The sequence below is a fragment of the Calidris pugnax genome, unplaced genomic scaffold (genome assembly GCF_001431845.1).
Source record: "Calidris pugnax isolate Ruff unplaced genomic scaffold, ASM143184v1 scaffold25, whole genome shotgun sequence".
Taxonomy (NCBI): domain Eukaryota; kingdom Metazoa; phylum Chordata; class Aves; order Charadriiformes; family Scolopacidae; genus Calidris; species Calidris pugnax.
The window spans coordinates 2808800-2825885 of record NW_015090805.1 but is presented as its reverse complement, the minus strand read 5'-3'; the positions used below and the strand labels follow the sequence as shown (position 1 = coordinate 2825885).

The 17086-nt window shown below is 44.2% G+C and overlaps 1 protein-coding gene across 2 annotated transcripts; it reads right to left on the bottom strand.

Annotated features, from left to right (window-relative positions):
• Window positions 1-3716: 3716 nt before the first annotated feature.
• Window positions 3717-17080, bottom strand: SIK1 (salt inducible kinase 1). Of its 2 annotated transcripts, XR_001411493.1 has the most exons (14): window positions 16853-17080; window positions 15887-16003; window positions 13282-13345; window positions 12901-13062; window positions 12488-12612; window positions 12250-12373; window positions 11033-11256; window positions 10644-10793; window positions 9954-10076; window positions 9477-9702; window positions 8349-8624; window positions 7565-7796; window positions 6143-6756; window positions 3717-4402 (listed from the first exon to the last, which is right to left on the bottom strand). XR_001411493.1 is itself a non-coding variant. In XM_014938201.1 (13 exons), the coding sequence occupies exons 1-13, from the start codon at window positions 17003-17005 to the stop codon at window positions 6336-6338; spliced, it is 2397 nt and encodes a 798-aa protein (XP_014793687.1). In that variant the 5' UTR covers window positions 17006-17039; the 3' UTR covers window positions 3717-6335. The 2 variants fall into 2 exon arrangements, 1 of the variants encoding a protein (XP_014793687.1); XM_014938201.1 differs by having other exon boundaries at window positions 3717-6756; window positions 16853-17039.
• Between the last annotated feature and the right edge of the window lie 6 nt (window positions 17081-17086).

Below are 17086 nucleotides of genomic sequence, written 5' to 3'. Positions count from 1 at the left end.
AGGGAACAGCAGCACAACCCATTCTGTTGGGCTGGAGGTCTAACACAAAGAGAAGGAAGCACTTCTTTCACACGATGCAAAATTGAATTATGGCACTCGTTGCCACAGGATGCTGTGAAGGCCAGAATTACAAAAGAATTCCAAAAGGGGTTAGCCAAATTCTTGGAGGCTTGACCCATCTGCAGCTGTTAAACACAATGACCCAGATGCCAGTCAAAAATTCCCTTAACCCCAGTCTGCTCTCTGCTGAGCTGGTAACACCGCAGAGGGATCGTGCTGTGCTTGCCCTGTCCTTATACCCTTTCCCTAAGAGTCTGCTTCCAAAATGAGCTTCCCAATTAGTTGGACCTTTGGTCTGAGCTGCTGTCACTGCATAAGGCATTACATACAAGATGTATATTAAGAAACTAGATTTTATTGCAGGTGATGATCAAGTTTGTTCACCTCACATGGATGTCTTGCCTTTGGCAGGTGCTAGTGTCTTGGGAGGAAGGCATTTCTGCCCTAAAAATCTATCAGTCACACCCCTGGCAGTCTGTAGGAAAGACCAGCTCTTTCCTGATCTCCCACAGATGCTCTGCTAAATCCATAAACCATGACAGTGGATTACCTTTATCATTGATTTAACTGTCACCACTAAAAGTAGTTAGCCATCATGAAATAAGCCAGCAGCCGTGTTCGAAGCAATGTCCTCCCAAGGCACATATTTCCTTTTATTAGTTCTTAAATTAATTCTCCTTCATTGCATGAAGCGTGCCTTATTCTCACTTTGCAGGGCTGAGTAAAACGGAAGCACTGATCACTTTCTGTCTCATGCACCATAATTTCGTACGCTCAACTGCTCTCCCTTCTGCCGCTCCTCCTTTCCAGCTGACACTGGCCGAGATTACACGACCATGCCTTTCACCACGAGGCAGTCCTTTCCTCACTGAGGTGTGACTGCTGCTCTGGAGACAGCCAAGGAGAAGGTCGTGGGTCTGGGGACAACTTATGCATGGCCTGCTGGAGGGCAGGAGGAGGAGGACAGGTGAGAATCCCTCCCTACCATGGCTGGACCACACTGGCACCAGAGTGCTTGGCTTGGTGTCTGAGCTGGGCTTGCTCTGTGCAATAACAGCCTGTGTTTTTCATTGCTTCCAGTCTAGCATTTCCTGCCAGCTCTAAGCATTTCCTTTTTTTTGAAAAAAAACCCACAAAAAAACCCCAAGGTTTGATCATTCACTTTTAGGGCTACGCTAAACTCGCCAGCATCTGTTCCATCTGAAAGGGGGTGGGGGGGAAACACCACCAATCCCAGACTGGGAAAGAAAGGAAAAGGAACTAGGTACCAAGTTGTAATGTGAGAAATGAAGCCAAGAAAAACAGCATCTCGAGAGATATTAAAGGCAAAAACAAACATGGTAAACAGGAGCAGAGACAGATTTCAGAGGAAAGGCAGGAAGACAGTGACTAAAGCACCAAGAGTGAAACAGTGTACACACGGAAACTGAGTCCAGAGTCCCAGGGTTCCTTTGTTGTTGTTTTTCCTACCATTTCACAGAAATCATGATGCTGTCAAGATCCCTCTATACCCAAGGGTCAGTGATGTCAGTGAAAGTCGGTGGAGCTGCACTGATTTATAGCCATTAAGAAGCAAATTTCTGAGATTTCCCAGAATTACTGGGCTTTAAAATAAGGCCCTGAGAACCCAGATGAAAACAGCAGTTGGGATTATTCTTAAACCATGTCGTACTAAGAGCTAGATTAAAAATAATTAAGAGTATCTCCATTATTAATAGTTGCGACTATTAAAACCTATCTTTGGATGGTCACATTGAAAACAACCCTAGAAGAACATGTGTATTACAATTTTCTACCAGTTCGAGTGTCATGGCAAATGCATAGAGGTCTACAAATTCCAGCTCAGCAAGCAACTCCTCTAGAAAGCAAAATAAGTAAATATTATCTCTGTTGCCCCAAAGCTTTTGTTTAGTTTTTTGATTTACCTTCCCACCACTCTCCCCTTCTTTCCAAACGTAATAGGTGGAGTTGAAAATAAAAACCAGAATGAGGATTTTTTAAAGAAAACCATACCCATCATTGTTCACTGAGAAGAAAAAAAGAAACCCTCTTTTTTTTTTCTTTCTGTTGAGTGTTTGCTAGGTTAAACTAGAGGTTGCAAATATTTAGGGGTCTCTTGGCATGTGAAACCCCTCCTCACCCTCATTCTGCCTGCACACGTGGAGCACAAGGCCTTCTATTGCTCACACTCAGTGTCCCTGCTGTGCAGACACAGCCCAGGGCTGTCCACATCTCCCAAAGATGCAAAGGAAACGCAGAGTGTGTGAAGTAAAACCGGGGAAGAGACCGATGATCTGCTGCCACAGCCTAAGCAGCACGGTCAGGCTGGTCTCTCCTTCTCCCCTGTCCTCCTGGCATCACCGCACAGGTCCAGCCTCCTGCCACCAACTCCCTTCCCCTCCTTTTGGCCATTCTCTCCCCCAGTAACATCTCCACCAGCTTCAGTGGCACAGTCTCAGTGCCACAGGCAGCCACGTTGGGTGCTCTCCCGACTGCTCTTGCTGGAGCTGAGGTCCATCCCCACCTGCAGCCTGGTGGGCCAGTGCTTGGTGGCAGCAGGAACCTCAGCTTGTTTAAAGCTGGCCGAGGCACCTCCACAGTGCAGGGCAGCCCCCGCTGCACACACCTTCCCAGGCCAGCAAAGCCTGTACCTTTCCAGCAGGTCCAGAGAGGTGATTCTGCCACTTTACTCTGCTCTGGTGAGACCTCACCTGGAGTATTGTGTGCAGGTCTGGAGCCCTCAATATAAGAAGGACATGGACCTGATGGAGAGGGTCCAGAGGAGGGCCACAAGGATGATCAGGGGGATGGAACCCCTCTGACACAAGGACAGGCGGAAGGAGCTGGGGTTGTTCAGCCTGGAGAAGAGGAGGCTCCGGGGGGACCTCAAGGGAGGTCTACCTGAAGGGAGCCTACAGGAAGGCTGGGGAGAGCCTGTTTAGAAAGGCCTGCAGTGACAGGACGAGGGGAAATGGCTTCAAGCTGGAGGGGAACAGATTTAGATTGGAGATTAGGAGAGGGTTCTTTACTGTGAGGGTGGTGGAGCACTGGAACAGGTTGCCCAGGGAGGTGGTTGAGGCCCCATCCCATTCAAGGTGAGGCTCGATGAGGCCCTGGGCAACCTGGTCTAGTTGGGGGGGTCCCTGCTGACTGCGGGGAGGTCGGACTAGATGACCTTTGGAGGGCCCTTCCAGCCTGGGCAATTCTATGATTCTATTTTTTTTTAATTCTCAAATTGTATTTTAAAGGAGAAAAGCCAGCACCCCTGGAATCTCTCCCTCCCTCCCTCTCTCTTCCCCTTTGCCCTTTTTCCGTCATTGCCTTAATCTGGCTGGGGCCTCTCTCGGATCAAGGTGACACGGATGGAGCGCTCATCTGGTAACCACTAAACCACCCTTCACCATTTTCACTCCCCGGACCTCTCTTACTGTCAGATTTTATAACCCGATTACTACAGACTTGGGTTAGATTCAGACAGATTGCCTACCAGCGAAAGGCTCAATATCCCATTATCAGATTTGCGAGCCCGCCATTTCTCTTCATTTAGTACGTAATAGAAAGTGTCAGTAATGTCCTGTGGACTTAGGCTTTAAAAATGAGTCCTAACTATGCAAGTCATATGTATATACCAGGAGAAAATACTCCACAGAATCAGCTGCAGGACAACAATTTTAAAACGTTTTTTATTTAAATATTAAATAAAACACATCAACTAATCATTTCGGTGTACACCTCTCATTTTAACATAAGAAATAAAATGATTGTTCAGTCATGATAAAAAATAAACTATACATCTCAGTTAAACCAATCACGTAGTGTCTTTAAATACCCTATTGCATTGCAGTCTGCTGAACAGCACTGTCAAGATATCTACAAAAAAACCCCAAACTTTTAAAATGACCTCTTTCTGCTCCAGCAATAATTCCAAAGAGGTTCTACAGCAATTGGAAAAGAAAAAAAAATACTATGAAAGTAAAGTGCTTGTCATTGCTCAGGACAGGAAACAAAACAATCTGTGGCCTTTTGATCCATGGCATTAAACAAAACCAATGCTGAAGAGGAAACTCTGCGTTTTAAGTATGTGTGCTGCCCCTTGCAAAACTGAAGGCAAAGTTGCTGCTTTGTGATGAGCTGGCTTCTTCTTGCCCTCCTCTCCAGCCATCTCCACGCAATCTGGTTTTTTGGGTTAGGTTTTCGTTGTTTTTTTTTTTTAAAACCACTACAAATGAGCATGAGACTTTGGTGTTTTCTCTGCTGCAAGGCACCACTCATTATCAGGAATTCAACTCAGGCAATTTTCTCTCACTTTGAAGCTTCCAGACCATGTAGCAGCAGCGGCAAGCTGGAGATGCACCAATATAGACACACAGATAAACACACAGATAAAGAGGTCGTTTATGGAGAGCCACAGACAGAACCACATGACATCTTCAACCCTTCCTACTCCCACCAATTAACCTGATCGATCTTTGGCTTTTTTCTTTTTTTTTTTTAAAAAAACAAAACAAAACAAACAAAAAAACAGGTATCCATATTATTTGCGAATGCGTAATACTGCAGGTCGCATGAAGCCAAGGTAACTTGAAGGCACCCTGTGTCACACTAGGGAGATGGGTCCTTTAAGCTTTTAGACAGAATGCAGCTATTCTCTGACATTCGGATGGCAGCTTCCAGCCAAACTGGCTCACTGTTTGCTCACCTGCTTCCAAAGTTTGCACGCCCTCCCCGACTCATTTCTGTAGGAGCAGAGTCTGCTCTCCCCTTTATACCTAAGCATAACTTCTGTTGGTACCAACAGAAGGCACGCTCTGCCTTGGAAGGGGAGTGGGGTTTATACCAGAAACACAATACAAGCCTATTACAAAGTATAAAAAAAACCCTAGTGTTATATAGGTTTCTGCTTCCTATTTATATACATATACAGCATTAAAAACCATACGAAAAAACACCTATCTAATCCAAAACCTCATTTTGCTAATATGCCAAAAACAAACCAACCAAAAACAAACACCCAAAGATTGTGCTGTTTAACTCACTTTTAATACAGTTTTGTTCAGAAATAGCTGTACTCCGTTAGAGTAGAATTCTGTTCTAGCCTATTCCTTTTGTCTTTGTCAGTATATAATTATAACCTCAATATTGCACATTTCCCCAAGAGTCAGTTCTGTTTGGACCCTGATAATGAAATGCATAAAAACAATTAGCAGCGGAAATAACAATGTGCAGCACTAAGAAATACCCCTCAGGCAATTTTGTAGGCAACCTCCAGGAGGGCTTTTTAAAAAGAAAAACCCTTCCCATCACCCCACCGGTTCTAATGCTTCCCCTCCTCAGTGCTTCTGCAAGAATATGAAAAAACTTAGCGTTTATAAAAAGATTCCTAAAGATTATTCAGACGGACAAAATATATGCATGTGTGCAGGTGCGTATGTGTATATATACACACACCACCCCCAAACAAACATCCCTGCAAAAGACCAGACATTATGCAATTTGGATTCCAATATCAGGGGATACATTTTCAATAGATTTCTTGTTTCTCTACTAATTAGAGGGGCCTTTTAAGCTTTACCAGCTGATGTATCAAGCATGAAATTCACAGTTTTCATTTAAAGTATATGTATCTGGGAGGTCTGGAATGGGGATTTTGGTTCCTTTAAATAAAATGAGTGTTAACAGGAGGAAAAAAAACCCCGAAAAACAACAAATGGCAATGCTTCCATTTTTGTCTTCTATGAATGCATAATGCTGCATGCCACTGGTTTTCTGTTTATTTTCTTTAAAAGAGGTAATCATCTTCACAAACCCATAAATGAATATTGTGAAAAAGGGAGGCTCTGGTCCCTTCTTTGAAAAGCCTCTCCCTGCTGTGTCACCATTACTGACAGCTGCTAATCTTGCATAACAGCAGAGCTGTATTGGTCTGACTTGAGTACAGTACCGAAGAGTTCTTCCCCAACCACATCCCTCCCTTCCCCACAAATGCCCCACCCATCTTCCCCATCATTATTTTTCCTTTAAAAAAATTCAGTTTCTATTCATATTTGTTCAGTGCAAGAATAGTAGAAGCAAAAAGACATACATATTGCTTGTTTCAGTTCTATAAAGTTGCTAGCTTTCTGAGCCAGACAGCCTCTTCACATACTTCAAAATTTATTGCTTCTGAGAGTCACTCGTCCACATGACACCAGCCAGCCACGGACCCACACCCGCCATGGAACAGCGGTGAAAGTTCTTCGCAACGAGAGCAGCGTGAGCTGTAGCAGCTGGGGCTCTCATTTGACCAGGACAAACTTCCCGAGCTGGTTGGAAGTCAGGTCCTCCATCTCACAATCCCCGTGCTGCAGAGCGACAGCGTCATAGCTTGGAGACTGCGCAGAGAAACTCTGTTGCTGAGAGAAGGTGGTGCCAACTGGAGAAACGTTGCTGCTGATGTACAGGTGCGTGTCTAAAAGATGAGCTGCTGAGGACACCGGTGACACGCTGACACCAAAGAAATGAGGTTGGAGCAGTTGGCTGTTGCCAGCAAAGGCCAGCTCAAATGAGTTCTCTCTTTGTAGCTCTGACAACAGAAGAGAATTGGATGCTTTGCAGGTACCTACACTATCAGAGGAGGGGACGCCATTTGTTGCAGATGTCTGAGAACTCTGGGGACAAGCTGTCTGGAGTAGCTGGTGATGCTGGAACTGGAGCATTCTGAACAAAATCCAAGGGTGGAAGAGGTTAATTTGCGCTGCCAGAATAATTTAGTGTTTTTCTTCCTCCTTTCTCACCCCTAACCCTGACTATAACTTTCCCCTTTGTTTCCTTCTCTCTATCAAACCTCTCCTTACCCAGCCAGTACGATTAAAGCAAGCTGACCATGCCAGGTCAACCAGTTTTCACTTGGCTTTTCACTTGGCTTTTTGTTGGAGGGGGCAACTACCACCAGAAAGTTATCTAGTCACCATTTGCTGGCTAATAATAAATGTTCTAGAGACAACATGTGCAGATAAACCGGAAACTCAATTTTCCATCTTGCTTCTATGGGAATGAAGAGGTGCCACCACACATGACATTTGAGGCCACTGGAACTGTGCCTCCTTTGTGGGCTGTAACTTTTCCAAATTACAAGGTCTCACTTCCTTGCCATGGGAAAATTACAGGAGGAGGCAGAGGAGGAAAGAAGTCATTCCCAAAACTAACAAAGAAAAACACAGCTTGCAATAGGGAGAAGTAATGTTTTCCCCCACAGTACCAAATTGCTTCTCAATTCAGCAACCTCCAAATATTTGGACGTTGAGATTTTTAAGTGGAACTGCACGTCCTGTGTTACGTATGCCAGTGCAGGAAGCCACAAAGAAAGCCAAGCAGTTTATCTGCTGCCACACAGCAAAGATGGAGGATGGGAATCCCCAGTGACCAAACTCCCAAACCTCTTTTGCTGTGTTTACTCCTGCTCACTTGCCCCTAACCAAAGTAAACCCAATGAAAACAGCAAAACTCCTCCCGGTCAGCCTCTCACCTCTGCTGCTGTAGCACCTCCTCCAGGAGGCTTCTCCCCTCTCTGCTGCTCCCACTGCTGCTGTACATGCAGGTGTTCGGCTGGGTGTGTTGGAAAGGGCTCATGGCACTCCTTGCTGCCCGAGATGAAGAGGACTGACACACCTGCCGAGCAAAGCCTTTGATTTTATTCAAGCCAAGAAACCCCTTGGCTCGAGCGTTCTTCCGCAGCTGCTGCCTAAAAGCCTTCAAGCCTGTGGGACACGGGGAAAAGAAATGCACTTTAATCCTCCTAGCATTTGCCTAGGAGCCTACTTTACAGATCAGCCTTTCTGGGCAGCTGCCTTCATCTGCATGAGAACTGCGCTAGCAGAGACCGTGACTCTTCAGTTCATGTCCACCCCTCTGCCCCATGGTCAGAACAGAATTTATGTCATGGAACAGGGTTTGTGACAGCCGCACCCCTCTGTAGATGAACACACACACAGCAAAGGAGAAACCTGATAGAAATCATGATGCTGTGCACTCCATATTTTAGGAGGAAAGTGGAGTCTGCCATCCCACTCACGGCAGCAGAAATATCTTCATGAGCATGCTGAAGCCGTATCTGAGAACCTCTCATCTACGCACCCTCCTCAGGGCACCCAACTCTCCCCCAGGGACCACGAACACAAGAGGCAGAATAACCAGGTGGCTGGCCACGGTCTAACACTAACATGGGAAAGACAGCATCCCTGCATGCTACCCTTTTCTAGTGGCAGTTGGAAGGGTGCAATGCCCCGGCAATAAAGCAAGGGAGACATTACCTTGAGTTAATGAGGTATCAGATGCTCGCCTTCCCTCTTGGAAGCTGACAGGCAGGAGAGAAGCACCTCCCATGCAGCCCTGGGCTTGTAACACAGGAGCGTCAGACTGGGAAGCTAGGAAGGGCGACGTCATCCTAGCTGTGGCTGGGCTCCCCGTCATTACTTGACCTGCCAAACAGCTGCTCAGGGCCACTGAGCTGTCATTTGAAGATGAAGTAAGGCAGCTGTCTGAACTAGTTCCCTCTGTGGGACTTGCAGAAGAGGAAATGACTATACCTATGGAGGGGAAGGAAGGAGAGAAAGAACATTCCCAAGATGAGTATAGGAAGGAACAAACATAACATCAGAGCCTTTTGTCCACCTACACTGGCACTAATAGGCACCTGCAAGCTGAAGAGGTGTCCAGCAACTCGTGTTGTTGCAGGGCTTGACTCCAGTAAGGGGTCATCAACGAAAAGCCTAAGTTTGGGTCCTGACCAGCCGGTAGGGCTCTGCCAGCAACTCCAGCACCACCAGGCTGTGCTGGATCAGGACTACAGCATTTCTTTAGCACAACAGCTCTGATATGGGATTATTGTGAACAGTTTTGCTTGTTTGCTTAGTTCATGGGGTCTGGATGTGTACCAAATACAGTCAGTACTGATGACTCTTTTTTAAAAAAAAAATTAATAGAATCATAAAATGGTTAGAGTTGGAAGGGACCTTAGAGATCACAGAGTTCCAACCCCCCTGCCATGGGCAGGGACACCTCCACTAGAGCAGGTTGCTCCAGGCCCCATCCAGCCTGGCCTTAAACACTTCCAGGGATGGGGATTCAGGCATCCCCCACCTCTCCCAGTACAGCAGCAAAAGCAAGCAGAGAAGGGTTATGTCCTGCTTGTGAGAATGCTCCCCTCTAAAGTGTTCTGGATTAAATACAACAGGGCAACATTTCTTCCTTAATGGCCATGCTTATTTACGGGGAGACAGAACTGTGGCGGGCAGAGTACAGACCTCTTTTCTGGGCCTTCCTATCCCAGTCAAGGTAAAATCAGCACATACTCCTCAGGCATTGGTCTGCTATGGCACTCCTACTCTGCCCTTTTCCTCTATCTACAGACACCCTTCATCTCTCTCACACTTACTTACATGGAGGGGCATGCTGATAGAAGTGAGTGGTCACTTCGGCCAGTGTGTGCCTCCTGCTGGTGTTGCTAGGGATGCGGATAGGGTGGTCATACGCTTTGATTTCATCTTCCAGCTCTTTCTCTTGTCTTACTTCTTCACTAATGGTGGTCTCCAGCAGGCTGTTGGGGGAGATGGAGCGGTTCCGGAAGAGCCCGTTGAAGTTGGAATCCACAGGAAAGAACACAGGCTGCAAAACATGCCAGATCACAGACTGAAGGGTGTTTTACTTATTTTTGCGCTACCTTTTAACACTCTTCACAGCCCCATGGCATGTCTTCAGTAGGTGTACTGTCTGAGAGGCTACTATGGCACCATGCCCAAATGCCAAACAAAAGATTGGAGGGAGTCACAACTCCTGTTGTTTTGGATTGGCAAAACAGTGGGAAAAAAAAAAAAAAACAACAAAAGGTAACACACAGTTTAGCTGAAAACACCAACCTGTAATGGATTGCTCATGTCACAGTCCATTTCTGCCTGCAAGGATGGCTGAATCAGGCTCTGAGGTTGCTGGTAAAGCAGAGATGATCGCAGGGTTTCACTAGTGAGACTATCCTGAGGCACCTGGAGAAAAAGAGCAATGCACAGAAGCCATCATATACACTGCAGTTCCACGTGACTTTTCAGATACTGGAGGATCAAGGAATTTCAGAGCCACCTTCCATGCAAGCTTTCTGCACATACTTTCTATGAAAATTAATGAAGTTACACAACACAATGCCAACACAAACACAAAATTCCTCTCCTAAGTTAGGCAACTTAACTGGAAGTAAATTTGAAAAGGCTCCCAGAGCATACTTATAAGGGGGTGGAGGTGAGGAAAACAAAAAATGTGACCCATGCTTAAGAGGCCAAATTTCCATGTGAACCCTCATCTTCTGGCTCATTATTGACCTGCACTGGAGGCAGACTATTCTTTGGACCGTGACCCACAGTCAAGTCTTAGGAAACAGGATGTTAGTATTCAATCAGCCTCCTGCTGAAGAACAGTGGGCTGTGTGTCCTATCAGAGGGCACCAATATCAGAATTGGTTTTCAGAAGCCTGAGAGTCACCCACCCTGTATTTTTCTGCAAAAAGGGGCAAGAGAGCCAACAGACACAGCTTCCCAGTAAGTAATGCTCTTCCTTACCTCAACATTGCTGATCTCGGAGCTCCTGGGCCTTTGCTGACGGCCAGTTGCTGGACGACTTGACAGCTGGCTGCTTCGATATTCCTTGAGGCGCTCCAAGAGCAGGTAATAAATGGCAGCAAAATGGTTGTAGCTGCTGTTCTGCAGGGACTAGAAGACATTGAAAGGACCCTTAAGTTACAGGTAGCTCAAGATGTAAGCAGCCAAAACTCACTGCTATGGCCTCATAGTAGCTACTCAAAAAATAAGTAGAAATCCAGGAAAGCAATGAAGATTTTACTACACTGTGACATTGGATCAAGGGTAGTCATTAAATGACGTATATATGACTATACTATTGGCATTCTGGTAGTCACTGAAGATGCATCTAAGGGGCTCGCACTTCTCACCTCAACAGTTCTCTGCCTGTCGATGCCAAGTGTTTGCATGATGCCAAGGACCTGCTCATTGTAGTCACCCAGGTTGGAGTTGTAGTTTTGCATGGAGAAGGACAAAGACTGCTGCTGTTGAAGAGACGGGTCAGCTTGCATCCACTTGTGCTGCTTTATTTGGGAAATGGTTATTCGCTTGGTTGGGTCCACAACCAACATCCGTCGGATTAGTGTTTCACAGTCTAGATAACAGAGACAAACTCATGAGCAAGGGGTAAAAATAACAGCCCAGCCCCAGGTCACTGCTAAGAAACCTTCCCAGTAAGTGTATGATGTCTATGAAAATGGGAATTAGTTTCTGAGGAGCTGATGCCTGATCTGACTGACAGATATTCAAAACAGCACAAGAGATGTGCACATAGATTTCACAAAAGCAAGACGTCACTACAGGAAATGAAGCTGCACTGGATACCAGCAGCTTTCAGGTGGCTTTGCACCCTGCAGAAGAGCTGGTTTTGAGCAGATGCAGGTTTAACAATGTTACATCCACTTAAAATAGGTCAGAGTTTAGTACACAACCCCATCACCTACAGCATCCTGGTCCACATATACTGCTTATTTGTTTATAACCAGGGAATCAAAGCCGTTCATGGCTATAACTGCTAAAGGTCAGACTTTAAAAGATACTCTTCACTTGAAGACAGTTACATTTGCTTGTTTTCAAATCCAAATCAGAGAGAGGTGATAAGACTTCAGTTCCTTTTTCTCAACAGACTGCTGGAGCGCTTAAGAAACAGTGCTAAGCCCCACTATTTCTGCTCTTCTTGACAGCATAGCCACACTGAAATACACCCCTTCTGCATAGTTAAAATATCTTAAGAGAACTACACCCATCTCAGCATTGCAGGCTAGTCTCATTAAAATCCTGTTTTCTCTCTTTTATGAGTGATTATTTCTCCAGCTAGGGTGTCAAGTATTTTTGTAATCCATAGAGAAACCCTAGGAAAGGAAACGACAGCTTTTTAGATGTACCATAAAGCAGATCCCAGAAAAGAATATGTGTGCAACAGCCCCTCAACAAAAAGTGCGGCCCTACAGAAATTACTAGATACACGAAGACATGTTGATTGCCAGCTGCAAAACTAATCCCACCTGTCACTGCTCCAAGATGGAACAGGACAGCTATTCCTTTATATGTAGCTCCTTTTCTAACATTAAAGAACTGAAAAAAGCACCTTCGGACATGAAGTAAGGGATGCGGAACCGCCCCTCCAGCACTCTTTGCCTCAGGGTTGGTAAATTGGGTCCATCGAAAGGCAGAGAACCACAGACAAGGACATACAGCACTACCCCAAGGCTCTGTCAATAGAAAACAGCACAGCATGTGAGTAACTCAGGCAAAAGCAATGATTTTGAAAGCCCTCAGACCCCGATGAAGCGTGAAATGTGATTTCTAAGGAATATCAAGCTCACCCATATATCAAGGTGAGGTCCTTCATATTCTTTGCCTTCAAAAACTTCTGGAGCTGCATAGGGTGGACTTCCACACCAAGTAGAGAGGGGCTCTCCTGACTTGTAGAAGTTTCCAAAGCCAAAGTCTGAAATGAATATAAAAGTCTGGGGTGAGACATCACTCAACCACATACTAATATTTCAGAAGTAGCAGAAAATGGAGAGAAGAGAGCAGATGTATTGTTTTGTTCTCTGCCTATTCATTTAAGCTATTCTCTTTTGTCCAGAGGGTATGTTCAGAGAAATATCAGTAACTTTTGTTTTATTTTCAGTTACCATAACTACATTTATAGCATCATCCTAGGGAGATTGAATTTCTGAATTTGCCTACATGCCTAATGTTGTTTGCAGAGTAGCTGCGTAGTTCTTATTACCTGCTAACTTGATATTCATGTTAGCATCTAGCAGAAGGTTCTCTGTTTTGAGATCCCTGTGCACGATGTGGTGGCTGTGACAATATTCCACAGCTGAAAGAATCTGCCAGAACTTCTTCCGTGCTTCACTTTCACTTAAGTGACCATTGGAGGTCAGATGATCTGTAAGACAAAATAAGAGGCACAGGATTTAGAAACACCTGGAGGAAAATCTTCATAACCCTGCATGTGCTGTACTTGCTGTCTGACAGCTGACAATGCCAACCTTGGATTTTTAATCAATATATATTACTTGGGAATGACAACAACAAGGGAATGACAACAACAAAGCCATGATTTCTAAATCTTAAGGAACCGTTAGCTCTGGCAGTAAGGACTTACCAAACATTTCTCCATTCTTTGCAAACTCAGTAACAATGTAAAGCATATCCTTTGTCTCCATAACCTGTGAAGACACAAGAGGAGGTGCTTAAAAAAAAATGCAAACCTCTGTAGTTTCATTAATTTTTCTAAGTGTATTCTCAAACATATCAGTTCAATTATTTATTTGCCGCAGCAGCTGGCAGCAAAGGCATCTAATTTTGCACCACAGTGTTCTTTTCAAGCAAACTGGTAATGAAAAAGATAACAAATCAATGCTTATATGCCTACAATATACAATGGCTTCCTGTGCCATTGTTCTTCTCACCATTACCACGCCACCTAATTCCATGAGATAAATGATGAGCATTTCAATAATTTCATAGACTTCCCTGAATTCATTTTTTGTTAAAATATGCATATATAGTTTTACAATTCATCTGATATATTCTGAACATGCAAAGAAACTTAAATTTTATATAAAGTCGCCTTTGTTTCAAGGCTAGCAAGTACTCAGATCAGGAGAGATAGCTGCAACTTGAACAAATTAAGAAGTAGTATCAAATGCCCCGCTCCCATTTGGTGTTGGCTGGGGACATGGCAAGCTTCCCATGCAAGCAACAATTGATTGCTGTTTGTGTGAAGGCAGTGCTTGATGCACACCAACAACTGCCAATACATCACCCAGTGTTCACCTATCAATCTACTATCAACTTCCGTTGATACTTGTTAATTTCTTCCTTTGGAGGAAAAAAAAAAAACTAAAAACCAAAAAATGAATGAGAAACGCTAAACATTGCCAAATTCATCCTCAGTTACTGTGACATATCTTTCAAACATTGCATTTCAGATTTTAGAATACAACATTTCCCTGGAACTGGACTCTCAAGGAGCAGGTATTTTGTTTTGGAAGCAGAGGCTCACAACAGGTTAACAATCAAAAAAGCGCCAATACTACTTCAAAGGCTGTAATTTCCAGGCTCCTAACCTGTAACCTTTTTTGGAAGACTCTTGTGCTCCCCTCACTACAAGTACACACAGACACGAAATGCAAACAAACAAACAGGGAGCAAAGGAAGAGAGGTTCCCAGTTTAAAAAACTGAAGGAAAGTGTTCTGGGAAAGTTGCCAGCTGGACGAAATTAAGACGCGGTGCTGAAACTAAAACAATGATGAAATAATACAAGAACACACACCCTACGTTGGTATGTCATCTAATTCCATCCCTGCTTCTCAGTCTCCACCAAACAGGTAAAGCATCAGTTACAACAACAAAGAAAAGAAAACTTCACTGAAAAGAAATTATGGTCCACTACCAACGTCATTTGCTCCATCAAGTGAAGTGGTTCAACTAGATGGAATTTAACCTGCTTCTCTAAAAGCTTCGAAATAATATTTTCACCCACATCATTCCACTGAAATGAAATCAACCGAACTGTTAGAATGTTTCTGTATATCCTACACTGCCCTATGGGCAACAATGACGTCAGATGTTAACACAGAATAATTTTTGTTATGATGGTTAATACTATAAATATCAAGCACTTCATGTGTGTCAAGGTCTTTAAAAATAATGTCTGGCCTAAGCACCTGCCTTACTGGCTCTTCAGCCTTACATATTAATTAAAACTTTTTTTTTTTTTCCCTTTTTCAAGCTAACAAACTCAACGGTAAGATTACAGGTGATAATAGTGTTTACACTACTGCACACGGACTTTCAGACCTGCTACTTTATCCATCTATTCCTCTCTCCCCTCTGCCCTTCTAGGCAGGTCCAGGCAGACTCTGATACCTCATCTCCTTCTTAAATCCACATGGCACTATTTAAGATGATTAAGAGGAACTTACACCAAACCCTAACTAGATCGAATATTTAGAATTTGCTAAGCTGTCCTTATTCACTAGACAGATGTGAACCTGTTTTCTGCACAACACATTAATTTGTTCTTACTGTTAAAAGTATCTGTGAGTGCAGAAACTGAACAAATGTAAATCAAAATCCATATCGTGAAACTCTGCAAGAGGAAAGATATTTAAAGTTCACTTTTAAAACTACACAAACTGGTACAGAATAACCAAACAGGTCATCTTTTGACATGTTCTAAGATACCAACATTTACTGGCTTATTATTTTCTGCTTAGATTTAAATTCTAATTCTTAGATTTACTATTTCCATTGATTTGGTTTAATTTTTTTGATTTTAAATCCCTTCCACTTATGGCAAACTCAACTTTCACGCTTTCTTCTCTGCTACCCTACAAGAGTTCAAGCCTTCCTCTTATCAAAAGCACATAAGAAGTTCTAGTCCTCTAAACTGGAAAAGCAGAGGAGTTAGCAAAGGCAAGTCAATCACAAAAGTTCAGAGAATAAGTTCCTTGATCTGAAACAAACTTCAGCCTGGTTTTAATTGTAAATTTTACAGCACATTTTGTCAAAAAGCTATTTAATATACCAGGATCTTGTTCAAAGAATGATGAATGGCTTTAAAAAAAAACAAAACAGTTTCAGCATTTTTTCAAAAAGTATTTCAATATGCATTCCCTCTGCAAATATTTGATTTAAAATCATGTGCAAGAGCACAAGCCTATCTCATCTGCGTGCAGCACTTCAAAGCTGACTTTCTTACCTGATATAGCTTGATAATGTGGGGATGATTCAAAAGCTTCATTATCTGAACTTCTCTATAAATCTTCTCCAGATTGCTTGGGTCTAACCTTGTTTTGTCTATTATTTTTATTGCAACCTGCAGATTTAAAAAAAACCAAACAACCCCGGGAGTTACAAAATAGGTACTCTTACTGTAAAGATATTTAAAAAAAAAAAAAAAAAGACACTCCGCACACAGAGAGAAACTGACAAAATCCTAGTAAAGTAGCTTTTAAAGTATGGACTTGACAAAGCTGATTCTGTTTTTCTGAACTGCAGAGAATTCACGACAGAGCATTTTCATTTTTCTTTTCTACATCAAAGGATTACACACAAGGTAGTGAACAGAACTGCAGAAATTAGCACTGGACAGGATTCGGTAAATCTTTTAATCCATCCCATGCCAGTGAAAAACAGATTCCTCTAACAGACTGTTTTCTACTGTAGTGACTGATACGATTTTGACACGCACTAGAAATATAAATAAGGTTGTGTGCCCATTAATAAGTTATTTCTGCAAAGAGCACTGGAAGTTCTTTGTTCTTGAAGCACACGTATTGAACGAAAAAAATTAAGCCCACCTAAAGTCTCGAGAAGATCCTTAATTTGTTGGGCTCTTTAGCAAACTGAGGCGGAACAATTCAATGAAGCCGCCGTAGGAGTCAGAAATGTAAGAGGGGGTTTTTTTGGTATATTCTTGCTCGCTTTGAATTTCACAGGAGCTCTTGTTGAGCACACCGGGGAAACTCGGAGCTCCGAGTGCCGGCCACCTCAACTCCCGCTCCAGGCTCAACAGGGCGCCGGGCTGAGACCGCTGGACTGCCCGGAGCCCCGCTGCCGCTCTCTTCAGCCCCGCCACCGCTTCGTGCCACCCTGCTCGCAGCGGCAGCCCCGGCAAGTAACGGGCTCTTCACCACCCCTTCCCGGTCCCCCCTTCCGTACCCACCTGCGTTTTGGTCACTCTGTGCCTGGCCAGTTTGACCACCGCGAAGTTGCCTTTCCCCAGCGTCCTCTCGATGTCGTAGAAGCCCACTCGCAGGGGCCGCTGCTGGGCTTGTCCGGCAGCGGGCACGGCGGCGTACTCTGACATGATCACCATGATTTAGGCGGGCGGCGGGCAGCGCGCACCCCGCGCCTAGGAGGGGAGCATCCGCGCTGCCCCGGGGAGGCGGGCGCTGGC